We start from the raw sequence: 12994 nt of genomic DNA, 5'->3' as shown, positions 1-12994 counted from the left end.
GCGCTGTACGTCACATTAATAATAATGCATCTAGCCAGGGATGCTGTGGAAATGGGAAACTTTCAGCCAGGCATGTACGGTAGCCTAGTGCCACCTAGCGTTCCACAGACGGGGCACAGACTCACCAAGCTGAATGCAAGGAAAGGGAATTGCAGAGGGTTTCTTTCTGCGATAGTGTCTCAAACTCCTTGCCAGACGGTGTTGTGAAGGCCAATACTATAACGGGGTTCAAAAGGGAGCTACATAGATTCATGGAGGATAGGTCCATCAATGGCTATTAGCCAGGATGAGCAGGAATGGTGTCCCTAGCCTCTGTTTACCAGAAGCTGGGAATGAGCGACACTTGATGATAACCTGTTCTGTTCATTCCCTTTGGGGCACCTGCCATTGGCCACTGTCAGAGGACAGGATACTGGGCTTGATGGACCTTTGGTCTGACCCAGTAGGGCCGTTCTTATGTTCTTATGTAAATGAACCATACTCTAATCTCTATTTCAGTCTAACGCGGCCAGGTACTTAGCGTCGTTCCAGTTCAGAATCGGAAAGTCTTTTGTTTTCTAACTGCAGTTCTCAGGGATGGCTGCGGAATGATTTCTGCAAAATGTGACATGGAAGGCCCTAGCTCTAAATGTGTGTGTGACCAGTGAGGAGAAATGTAGGTCTGTTTGTGCACCGAGCACCAGAAGCCCAAACGGCTACCCCAGTCCCCTGCAAACTGAAATGTTGGAATGATACCTGGTGGCAGACAAGTGTTACGCTAAGGGAGTGTCATTATCCCATTTTCCTGAGGCAGAATGTTCCTGGGCTGAGGTCACGCAGCACGGCCGTGGCAGAGACAGCAGTAGAGTCCAGGGATCCCGGCTGCCAGCCTCTTGTTCTGCCCAAGAGGCCCCGCATCAGATGGCTGGGGCTGGAGGTGGAATAGCTCCTCGGGGCAGGGAACGCGTTCTTTGATTTGCACCAGGAGGCACGTGGCCAGCTGCTAACAAGAATAGTAATGAAGGGCCTTGAGCCTGCCAGGCGCTGAGTGCTGTGGCCTGGCCCAGCAGTGCACGGAAGGGAAACGTAGAAAATTTGGCAGGAGTCACGTTGACTTCTGTGGGAGTGCTCAGCGTCACCCAGTAAAGGAAGGGAGCAGCGATGTCTCCACTCCAGGGCTTTCTCCAGGAAGGAAGGAGCTTCCCATGGCACGTGGCACTCAGGTCCCAGTTGAAAACGGAGTGTCCCAATGCCAGCCTAGTCGCCGGCTGCAGCAGCTCCACTCGTCTCTCTGCAGGTGCTGTCAACACCAATGCGGAGGGTAGGCTGAATTCTAACCTTGGATGCTTGTGGCACCCACTGAAGTTCATTTAACCCTCTGTGGTCTGCACATGTGGGTGATGAAATGCATCAGTGCTGCCTTTGCGCTGTAGGCTTGTCCAGTCTCCTGTGCTGATTGTAGATGTCGGCCCTGGCAGAGGGAGAGTTGAGCTGTTCGCTGCCCTGAGGACTGTGCAGGGATGGCGTATGAAAGCTGCCACTGGGGAGTGGGCAGCTGTAAACTGACATGGCTTGCTGTCGTCGCCTCTTTCCTGCCTACTCGTGCTGAGGCTGCAGATTGGGCTCTCTCCACGAGACAGAATTCACAATCCTTAGTGTCCGCGTTTCTCACGTCATCCCTTTCAGTGTTGCTCTATGAACTGGGAATGGGGCAGGTTGCTCCCTCGGAGCCTTAGATGAGCTTCTGCAGAGCTATTAAAAGAGGGAGTGGGGTGTTTGGATCCCTGACTTTCCAGTGGACAGGCCTGGGCTCCCATCCTACAAACTCTGATGCACACAAGAGTTACCCACAGGCATCAGCGTTTGCTGGATGCAGAGGTCTTTCCAAGAACAGTAGTACAGAGCTGGTATTTCTGGAACAGAGCGCTGAGCAAGGGGTGGATCTTCCTCTCCTGCTAACTCTTCTTGGGACCAGGAAGATCCAGGCATAGGAACGATATTGGAAACTGGGTATGAGTAGTTTAGGAGCTGACCCTAGCTTGTGTTGAACAGCACTTTGCTCTATGGACAGTGCCCCTGACTTCAGTGGGGCCACATGCGGAGTAAGACGCTAGTCGGTTGGGGTGACTGTGGGGGTTGCAGTGCGACTGGCAGTTAAGGACTCTGACCTCTCCAGCAACATGTGCCATTCTTGGCCGTGCTCGGGTTTTGTTCCCGCAGAGCTGTGGGGCTGGCACGTGCTCTGGATGGGTTTGTGCCTGTAAAGATTCAAATCTCAGGAAATATATGCAAATTAGCAATCCCTGGGGAGGTTGGCTGGCAGGTGTGGGATGCAGTGTTGAAACTCTTCCGCGTTAAGTGAGTGGTTGCCCTTTGTCTGCAAAGCTGGGGGACGTGGTAGCTTTGGAGAAAAGGGCAGAGTGTGTGTGTGTGTGTGTGTGTGTGTGTGTGTGTGTGTGTTTGCTGTGTGCCGGCTGCCTCGAAACGCCTTTCCCCTTCTCTTCCAGAGCAAGCTGGTCAAGTACTTCAGCCGCCAGCTCTCGTGCAAGAGGAAGGTGGCCCTGCAGGAGCGCAGTGCCAAGCTGGAGGGCTTCCCTCAGCTCCTGCACTGGTTCCGCATCGTGGACATCCGCAAGGAGGTCATGGAGGTAAGGAGCCTGCATGCCCCCCTCCGCCTGGAGCTCCTGCCTCTTGCCTCTCCCTGCAAGCTCCACCCAGTTCCCTCCCTCCGCCTCCTCATTGGTGGCTCTGCGCCTTCTTTCCCGAGGCACCCCGTTCCCCCCCCAATTCCCTGTGTGCCTCCCCTCCTGCAATCCCTCCTTACAGCCTGCTGTCCTGCCCTCGCCTCCACACTCAGAGCAGGGTCTCCGGCTTCTTATGTGTCCCAAGTGCCGAGCCCAGGGGTGGAGAGGCCACAGTGAGTCCGTACCGTGCACTCAACTCACAGCGTGGTCTAAAGGGCGTTGTACCTCAGGGGACAGCCTTTGCTCCCGCTGGCCACTTCCCAGGTGCACGAGTAGCTCCTCTCATGCCGCCCCTTAGAATCTGCCGCCCCAAGCAGGAGCTTGCTCGGCTGGTGCCCGGAGCTGGCCCTGAGTGGGACACGTGGGTCGAGGTCTCTGAGGGGCCTCTGCACTGGGGCTGCACCTGTGCTCGCTCTGATTGAGATAGCGTGCTGAAAATCGTGTAGCCGGGGCAGCACGAGTGGTGGGCTGGGCTAGACAGCCCAGGACGATCCCCTCCGAGCCCATATGTATGTACTCAGGGCAGCTAGCCCCTCCCATGCTGGTGCTGCTGTGAATACCCTTCTCTTTTCAAAAAGAACAGGAGTCCTTGTGGCACCTTAGAGACTAACACATTTATTTGAGCATAAGCTTTCGTGGGCTACAGCCCACTTCATCGGATGCATAGAATGGAACATACAGTGAGAAGATATTTATACATACAGAGAACATGAAAAGGTGGAAGTTGCCCTACCAACTCTGAGAGGCTAATTAATTGAGATGAGCTATTATCAGCAGGAGAAAAAAAAGTTTTGTAGTGATCATCAAGATGGCCCATTTCAGACAGTTGACAAGAAGGTGTGAGGATACTGTACTTAACATGGGGAAATAGGTTCAATTTGTGTAATGACCCAGCCATTCCCAGTCTCTAGTCAAGCCAAAGTTAATGGTATCTAGTTTGCATATTAATTCAAGCTCCGCAGTTTCTCGTTGGAGTCTGTTTTCTGTGCATTCTATGCATCCGATGAAGTGGGCTGTAGCCCACGAAAGCTTATGCTCAAATAAATGTGTTAGTCTCTAAGGTGCCACAAGGACTCCTGTTCTTTTTGCGGATACAGACTAACACGGCTGCTACTCTGAAACCTTCTCTTCTTAGCATGTTAGCTCGAGCAGAGATAGCTGCCGCCTCCAGCTGGAATTCCCACCTTCCAGCTCCAGGGCAGACACGCCGCGCTTTGGAAAACGTTACCGAGAAGCAGTTAGGAAACATCTCTGCTCGGGGAAAGCACAGCCTGAGATCCCAGCAGGGCTAGTGCTGGGCGTCATCTTCCCGAGGTTGCCAGACGAAGTAGTTTCCTGGAGTTTAAGGCCAGAGGGGACCATCATGATTGTTTCATGCGGCCTCCTGCCTAACACAAGTCCGAGAATGTCAGCCGGTCGTTCCTCCACTGAGCTCCGTGACTTGGGGTTGAACTATATAGCGTATGTTTTAGAAATATTTGAGAAGTTTCCTGTGTGTGGATCTTTCAATGAGACCTTAAAAACCAAGGTCCTGTCTTGTCTGTATGGAATTAAATACCTTCGGGCACTGGTTTTGCTAAGGGTGGGATTTTGTCCCCGTTCCCTTTTCCAAAATATCCCCTTCCTTTGCTTCCCCTGCTGTTGTGCGGTGTTTGAGGTGCCTCCAAACTGCGTGGATTGAAGCAGAGGTCCTGTAGAAATATGTGATTGGGTAATTATAGACTGTATCCTTAATGCATTTGCACAAGAGGGCAGAGGGAAGGTTCTGTATAGAATTATCTCTCCCCCCCCCACTTTAAAACATGCTGCCGGTGTGGGTCTTTGCACTGATTTTTAATGTAAGGTGTCTGTCCAGAGGGCTGGCTGGCTCAGCTGACTGGTGATGGGGCAGGGAACGTTCCATCGTGGTCATTGGCTCGTATCTGGCCCAGTTGTTAGTGACTGAATGTCGCTGGGTGTGAAGCGGGCTGGTGGTCTGGGTAGAGTTCTTGGTGGGGAGGTGGCCAGGTTACGGAAGTCAGCAGTACGCCTCACCCATTGCCTGGCAGAGAGAGAACACACCCTTTGCATTTCAGTAACACCTTCGAGGCAAGCATTATGGTTTGTGACTTCCTTTGAAGCAGGCGGCCTCGTCATACACGAGGGAAACCGAGGCACAGGTGGTCTGAGTGGCTTGTCCACAGTCACAGAACAAGGTAGTGGCACAGCTGGGAGCAGAAACCAGGTCTCCTCACTCCTCTGCGCTAACCACTAGGCTGTCTTTCCTGGGGACATGCAAACTGCTCAAGCACAACAGCTGGCGGAGTGTGTGTGCCCTTCCACTGAACTGGCCCCCAAACTTCTCTGCTTCAGGTTATCCCCTAGGCCCTGTGGGCTTTGATCACTTGTCTTCTGCCTACCCAGCCCCATATCTCCCTCTCCTTCTGGCTGGTTACTTGCTAGGTGAGGGCAGAGGTCATGCTACTGCTACCCTGGGCCCTGCAGCTGCTTCTCTTCCAGGCTTCCCACACTAGGGGCTCCTGAAGCCACAGGGCCGGTCACACCTTTTGAATGCAGCAGCCCCAGCAAAGTGGGAAGCCCCAGGGAAAGAGGTGGTGTAACCAGAGCAGCCAAAGGTCCGTGCAGTTGTGTCCGCTGTTGCCTCCAGAGCGGAGCCAAGGCTTCTGGTTCCTGAGTGCATGATCCTGTGAGGCGTTGAAGCCCCTTGCAGAAGGCGCTGAGCCCCGCTAGAATCCAAGGACTGTCCCTGATTCCCTCACCCTCCGAGTGCCTGTCTCTAACTGTGCGTCTCTGGTGAGGCTGTAGGAAATCAGCAGAGGTGGAAATGTCCCGAGTCCCTGTAACATTTAATGCTTACAGGGCACCTTTCATGCAGAAGGCTTGCCAAAGCACTTCACAAACCACCATATATATGTAAAGAACCAGTGAGATGCAGCCTGCTCTGGGGTGGAGCCACCGTGCTGTGCAACACTGGGGAGAGGAGAGATTTTAGCCAAGGAGCCTGAGGCAAAGCCTCACCTTGGGAAACATGCTAAGTGTGCTTTCGTGTTCTCCGGGAGCAGACAGGACCTTGACCTTTAAGGCCTCATTGAAAAGATCAAGGCTCAGCAAACAGCCCGGAATTCATTATTTGGAAGGGTTGAACCAGCTCCGCTAGTATTTGAACCTGTGACTCCAGGGAGTCAAAGTATTGAAAATTCAATACCTCAGCCACGAATCCCATCCACACGGGGAACCACCTTCTCTGGGCTGGCCTGTCCCTGTTCACAGACCCCAGGATTTCAATGCAGCCGAACCACTGGCTGAAGATAACAGGATACTTTTTACAATTAGGTTTAAACACCTAGTCCCCATTTTGTAACCCCTAAATGGGGTGTAACCCCCGTTTGCCAAGGCTGGATTTTCATCATGCCTTTTATCTGGGTATTTAGAATTCAACTCTATTCTCCTCTTTTGTTTGTCCGGTGCTGCACTGGCTTCCATGGGGCCACTGTTAGCTCTGAGTCCCCTGCTCTGCCTGGCTCCCCTAGCGCAGTCCACTGTGGGTTTTCTGCATTACTGCCTTCATGCGGTGATGTGGCCACACCACCCCATCAGCTCTGCCTTGCCCACATACAGCACCTGCCCCTTCCTGTCCTGGCACCGTCATGGGCACCCAGGGCCTGATTTTCAGCGATCCGGAGTGCCCCTAACTCTTGGACCGTCAGTGGGAGCTGTGGGTTCTGAGCCCCCCTGAAAGTCAGGCCTCTGGCAACCTGGACGGTGTCATGGGGTGACTCAGGCCGTCTAAGGGTGTGTCTGCACTGCAGCTGGCAGGGAGCGTTCCAGCCTGGGCAGACAGGCTGGGGCTAGTGGGGCTTGAGCTGGTGTGATAAAATTAGCAGTGTGGACGTTGCGGCTTCCCGCCCACCTGAGCCCCGGGGTGGGAGCAGCAAAGGACGCTGTGGGGAACGGGCGAAGGGGGAATTATCATTGGTGACTGATGAACACCTGGAGAGCTTGATGGACATGATCTGCACCACCTGGGGAGAGAGTGGTCAGGTGGAAGAGGGAGTTTAGGAAGGGGAACAGAAGCCAGGCAGGGGAAGAAGGCCTGGGGTGAGGAAGTGCTGGATCCCGTCTAGGGATTGGGTTGGAGCAGACCCAGCGTGCGGGGGACCGGATCAACACCCGCTGTAGCCTTGGAAAAGGGCCAGGGCTCAAGGGAAGCTGATGCGAGTCAGGGGCTGGAAGCAAGCGCAGCAAACAGCGTCCAGGGGAGCGGTTGGTGCGCCTGAGGAAGGGAGGGAGAGGCCAGGTGAGGAGGAGGTGAGAGACCCCGAGCCCAGCAGTGGAGGGAGAGGTCGTTAATTTGTGGACTTTGCTTGGTGGATGAAGCTGGGATGGGAGGGAAGCCCCAAAGGGGCAGCAGACCGGCTGGGCTTTCTTACGTTGGCTGGAACATGGGGGAAGGACGCTGTGACACTGGAAGGGCGACGCTGCTCCAGAAAGAGCTGGACGCTAGGGGAGCCTGGCTGGAGGGCCAGGTCCCAATCGCGGGAGCCTGTCATGAAACCCACAAGAGCCGGCAGCCTGCCACAGACCAGCTTAGAAGTCACTTCTACATGTGCCAGCGCTGAGTCTAGTGGGACACCCATTCGCTGCCTCCCTTCCTTCCGCCCTCTCTCTAGCCAGCCTCCTATGCAGATCTCCTGCCTGTCCGGGACGGCAGCTCCGGCCTGCTTGCGAGCAGTAGTGTTCTGCCCTTCCGGAGCTGCTGGCATTGAGGATCTCCGAGCGCTTCCAGCACAATCTGGGAGCCAGGGCAAGGGCTTATGCCCACACTGCAGAGGGGTAGCAGAGGCAGAGCGGGTCAGAGCGAGCTGTCTGGATCCGTACCACGTCCAGGGCAGACTCAGAAATGGAACCCAGGGTCCTAACTCCTAGTTCCCCGCTCTAACCGTTAGACCACACTTGGGACCGGATTCAGTGTGGACAGCTCCGGCTAGGCCACATTCAGCCTTAAAGGAAGCAGGCAAAAATCCCACTGGAGTTACCACTGCCCCTCTCCAGCTGGCAGGGAAGAGCACAGTAAGATGGGGGAGCTTCCAAAGACGGGCCGGCGCTGCAGGCCAGACAACCCGAGAGGAAAATGTTTGCTCGGAGTTCAACTCTTCGCCACCGCCCTCATGAGTGAGCCCTTCACCTTCTCTCTCCCGGGAGTGAGGACTCTCTTCGTTCTCCAGCCACGGTGGCTGTCGCCCTTTGGCCTCCCAGCTCTTGGGCAAGTCACTTGGCTGCTGTTTGTCTCACTTTCCTGGCTGGTGAAATGCGGCTGGGGTACTCAGCCTGCCTCCCAAGGCGGCTGGGCAGGGTCGCTAACAATGCCGCTCTGTGGGATGGCCGGGCTTTCTGGAGGCCAGGCTTCCTGTCTTGGGGAAGTTGTGTGTTTGAGCCATACATCAGGCGTGGTGGCAGCAGTGGGGAGAGGTCGGTGCTGAGGACATAGTGGCAAGAAGGCGGAAAAGGGAAGCGAGCTAGTCTTCCACTCTTCCCCATGAAAGTGGAAAAGATGGATGCACGTCACCAGAGTTTCCACCAGGGGGCGGAATTGCTTCACTAATGGACTGTTCTGCACCAATCTGCCTGAGTCCTGTTGTAATACTGAACTGCGGAAGGGAGGGATTTCTCACGGGCTGGGAAATGTGGGGTTGCATATTCAGTGGTGAGGCGCCTCTGCGATGCTAGAGGCAGCGTTGTCTAGTGGTTAGGGCCCAGGAGCTGTAGTTAGGACCTTTCCTGACCATGCTACTGATTCGCTATGTGAACCAGGGCCAGTTGCTCAGGCTAAAATGGTCATGTGTCTTCTTCACCTGGGACACGTCGGGCCTGATGGTCAGAGGTGCTGAGCACCCGCAGCTCCCATTGACGTTGGCTGGAGCTGTGGGTGCTCCGCACCTCTGTAACTCAGCCCCACAGCATCTCCGGTTGGGTAGCTGCTCCGTGGGCTCGTCTGAAGATGTAGGTTTGCCCCTTCCGTGCTTCAGACTCTCGTCTTTGTGCTTCAGAGCCTTCAATCCGAGGGGTTATGGGAGGGCCAAGCCTTGTCCTGCCATGACGTAGCCACCGGCAATCTCTCTCAGGGGCTTGAAATGCAATAAAACAAATGGGAAACCATTGGTAAATATCCTTCTAACTGCACTCTGAGGGCCAGGACCTGTCTGCCTGGAGAACCCCACCAAAGAAATACCAGGCTGGCCTGGCATTCATTCCCCAGGTAATGCCAGGGGCAGGGCTGGACGAAGGCAGTCGAGAGTCCTGGTACATGATGAGGTGGGACCTCCCCATGGCTCCCCACCACTTGGAGTAGCCCCCTTCCCCTCTCAGAGGCATGGCTAATGGCATGGGATCTCCCTTCTCCTCCTAGGAGTGATAACAGGGCTCCCATTCCATGGATGGGAGAGAAGTAATGACAAGAACAGGGATCCATCCTCTCCCTCACAGGCAGGGGGTTCCCTCAATACTTACCTCAGCAGCTGAAGTTTGTCCGCTTGCTGCTTTCCTTCTGCTACCCCACAGAGTCCTTGTCAAGGTGATGTGGGAGTGGTTCTCCGGAGCAGCGGGTCTGGGAGTTCACACTACATTGAGGTGCAGAGTGCCGTTCACCCCTCTCCAAGCTATTGTTTCAGGCTCTCGGCAGACTCAGGCGGATGGGAATATATCAGTTACACGCAAGTCACATTTTCAGGCTTTTCTGCTCGAATCTGAAGGCTGGAGACTTGTTTTAAAGTGAAAACTGCAATTCTGATGCAGTCACGACTGCAGGAGCTGGGACTGTAGGCTTGGGCTCGGCTAAGGAACACATGCCAGCTTCAAGGCCTCTGGAGTGGGGGTAAGAACTGAACTTCTCAAGGTCTAACTTGAGTTCAGTTTCTCTGCTAAATTTTGCCCCAGCACCAGCTGGATCAGCCCTGTGGAGCCATGTGTTAGAATGGACTGGAATCCAGTGTAGGACGGTGCCTTTCCCACTGCGCGGTCCCGAAGCACTTGCCTTGTCAGGGGCGACTGCATTTGTAGGGCCCATCCAGCAAGGTGTTAAACACCCTTGACTCCCATTGACCACGGTGCGAGCTGAGAGTGCTGTGCACCCTGCTGGATAGGACCCCTAATGGCCTATGGTAGCTCAGCCATTAGAGATGATGAGTCTTAGCACTTACTTTGACAGGTGCGTGCTCTCTCTCTTCACTAGGGTGGGTCAGTGTTTCAGAGGTGTGGGCACTGGGGCATAGATGGGTGAATGGACCAGGCCAGGGTCACATGGCCCATCACTGGCTACATGGGGTACAGAACCCAGGTCTGCAATAGCGCAGGGTGCGTGACAAGTTACAATCTGCTTTAGAGGGAAGCTGCTTTGGTCACCATGCTGGTATTCTCCCCACCTCTCCCCTCAATGGGCCACGGGGGTTTTAACTTCTGCCAGCACAGCAGCCTGAGACAGAAGGTGGGATCTTGGTTAGTATCTTGTCTACATGAGATCAGAAAGCAGCTGTTTGGCTCTGCATATTTCCAAGGCAATGAACCTTTCCTTAATGCTGAAGCTCCCTTTTTAGGAAATCTATCAATGCAGCTGTAGTTGCCTCAGGGATGAGAGTGGAGAGATTTCTTCCTATGTGCATGCAATGGTCTACAAGTAATTGGAGATGCTATAATAAAATTTCCAATCCCTACTCTGCACTGGTCCACAGGGTAATGACGTTTACTTGGAGTGTGTTTTTCATCCACTAGATATCTCTGGGCTGTATAGAATTCCAGGTGTGATTGGGTCCTGGTAAACAACATGAGACAAAGTTGGAACTCGAGCTATGTGGAAGCCTGTTTACGTGTGCCAGTAGGTGGTAGCAGGTTTCTTTCTAAAGTGCCTCCTCTGTAGGAAGGTCTGTGATTCCATGTGTCATGGCACAAGGGACAGGCTTTCCTGTCTCTATTTTCTGAGACTGATTTGCAGTCAGCTCTTAGGATGCTTCTCCCTCCCTCACCCCTCTCCTGTCTCTCATCTCTAGGAAATCACCCCTGGCCAGCTGAGCCTGGAGGACCTTCTGGAAATGACTGATGACCAGGTCTGTGAGACGGTGGAGAAGTTTGGAGCCAACAGCGAGGAGTGTGCCCGGCTGAACGCCTCCCTCTCCTGCCTCAGGAGCGTCCACAAATCAGGTGAGGAAGGGCTGTGCAGAGCTCGCTGCTTCTGCTGGGTCCTGTGGCCTCACTCATCTGCTGAGGAGTCCTCTGACTCTCTCTTAGAGCCCTAAGTTTTCCTTCTCCTGGTCCTTTGCTCCCTCACACTCATATTGACCCCACCTTGCTCCTGGCTGAGTACGAGCCCCATGGTCAGTCTAATCAATGTTAGTCCTGAGCTGGCTGGAGGGGATGGGCCTGCTGTCACTTCACACACCCCAACACCACCCAGCTGAGCGTCAAAGGAGCTGGTGGTTTCCATCCAGGTCCTATTGTCTCTGGCACCCAGGGCACCACTTGTCGTCTTGGTTGGCAGCCTTAGCAGTTGCCAGTGCAGTTATGGTGCATGGACTAGAATATATGTAGTATTAGAGCCTATATGGAGTTAGAGCCTACCTTCAGAGGGGTTCAAAACCCTATAGCTCTGCTATGTTTCTTCATTGAATTCTGTAGGTTTTTAGCGGGTTTCCTATATAATCTTTGGGTTGTCCCTTTTAAATGCCACGTGACTCTTCCATAGTGGGTAATGGTCAGTGGAGTGCAATCTGCCCCTCTCCCCCTTAGAGGCAAGTCCCTGAAGGCCAAAGTGGGGACATGGAGCAGCGCCGTGGCCTACGTCCATGCCGTGAATAAGCAGAGACCTTCAGTCTCTAAAGCTGTCAAGCTGGCCCCTCTCCCTCACACATGGGGGAGATGATGGTGAGGGAATGCTCTGCCGAACTCTCTGGATGGGGCGGTTCAGTGACTTGCACGTGAGTGGAAATGCCAGGGGCACGTCTGACATTGGAGTGCATGGCCTTGCCTGACCCTCGCCTGTGCTGGGAACTGTTCTTGTCTCCTTACCAAGCTGATGTCTTCACGTTTTGCCTTTCCTTCTGGATGTTTTCTGCTCCCTTCTGGGATGTGAGGATCCAGATTGAGAGAGAGAAACACGTGCTGTCTGGGAGCAAAGCACTTGATAATCAAAAGTTATGGTCTGAGGCCATCTGTCTCTCACAGCTTTGACAGCTCAGAAGGGGCCGGTCCTGGCTTCAGCTCACCAGAGACCAGGTTGGTAGCGTAGTATGGATCTGGAGTCAGATCTGGATCCAAACTACCTCAAAGCTCAGGGGTGACTTGTCCCTGGGGTGCTAGACCATCTGTAGTCTGGATGTTTGTGAAATGCCCAGGACGTACTTCTGATTTGGCCAACACAATGTTGAAATGTGTATCTCTGCCGGGGATGCCGTTTTCCAGCCATGTCATGGTCCTGTGTGAGCTCAGGCAAGTCGCTTAGGCCCAGATCCTGCCAACGCTTGTCTTGACACACTGAGTTTTCCCAGGGAGGTTGTGAAGGGTGCTCTTCGGCTCAAAGCTAATCAGGTGCATACATCGGGGCTGTAGGCTCCCTGTTCTCCTGCTGGGAGAACGCGCCTGGCCATCTCCCCAGGCTCTGAAGTTTGCATTGTCAATGTTGGCAAAGCAATTTGGCATCTTTGGTGATGTGATAGAAGGGCCAAGTATCTGTACAGGGCAGTTAGCCACACTGAGGCTGTTAAGTACAAGCGTGCTGCTCCAACAGGGCTAGGGGAAAATCTCCCCGCAGCTTGCTCTCGGCCTGGTGGGGTTCCCTGCGAGTAACTATCGGTCTGTAAGGAAACATTCTGTATTTAGCTACGTCAGTCTTGGGTACATGTGTCCTCCAAGCCTCCTTCCTCTGTCCAGCAGAGGGCCCCAGAGGTCCTTGAGAACGCGATTGCTGCTGGTAGAGTGCCAAGTCCCTTTCTATGAGGATGTGATACCGGTGCCATCTTCATCCACAGCAGGCTAACGAATGAATAAACATGGAGTCAGGCTACCTGAGAAACCCCCTAAAATGCAAAGGCCAAATCCAGCCTTTGCCTTGCATTCAGTGGGCGTCTCTGGACTTACATGCACCAGCGCTGAAGTTAGCCTGAGATCTTTACCTAAAACGAGTCTTGTAGTTCTAATCAGAAGCTTCAGGCTGGACCTGATGCTCCAGGCCCTCCTATGAGTTCTTGGCTGTTTGCCTGTGTCGGGCCTGAGACTGGGCCTCCCTG

At 54.0% G+C, this 12994-nt stretch overlaps 1 protein-coding gene across 1 annotated transcript in view; it reads left to right on the top strand.

Moving 5' to 3' along the window:
* Positions 1–12994, top strand: part of KSR2 (kinase suppressor of ras 2) — a 280870-nt gene that overhangs the window by 31826 nt on the left and 236050 nt on the right. Inside the window, exons 2-3 of the mRNA XM_054005981.1 lie at positions 2487–2627; positions 10763–10913. Coding sequence (XP_053861956.1) covers positions 2487–2627; positions 10763–10913 — 292 coding nt within the window. The remainder of the gene's footprint in view (positions 1–2486; positions 2628–10762; positions 10914–12994) is intronic.

Source organism: Malaclemys terrapin, chromosome 16, assembly GCF_027887155.1.
Source record: "Malaclemys terrapin pileata isolate rMalTer1 chromosome 16, rMalTer1.hap1, whole genome shotgun sequence".
Lineage (NCBI taxonomy): Eukaryota > Metazoa > Chordata > Testudines > Emydidae > Malaclemys > Malaclemys terrapin.
The sequence above is the reverse complement of the archived record's forward strand: the minus strand, read 5'-3'. Positions and strand labels throughout refer to the sequence as shown.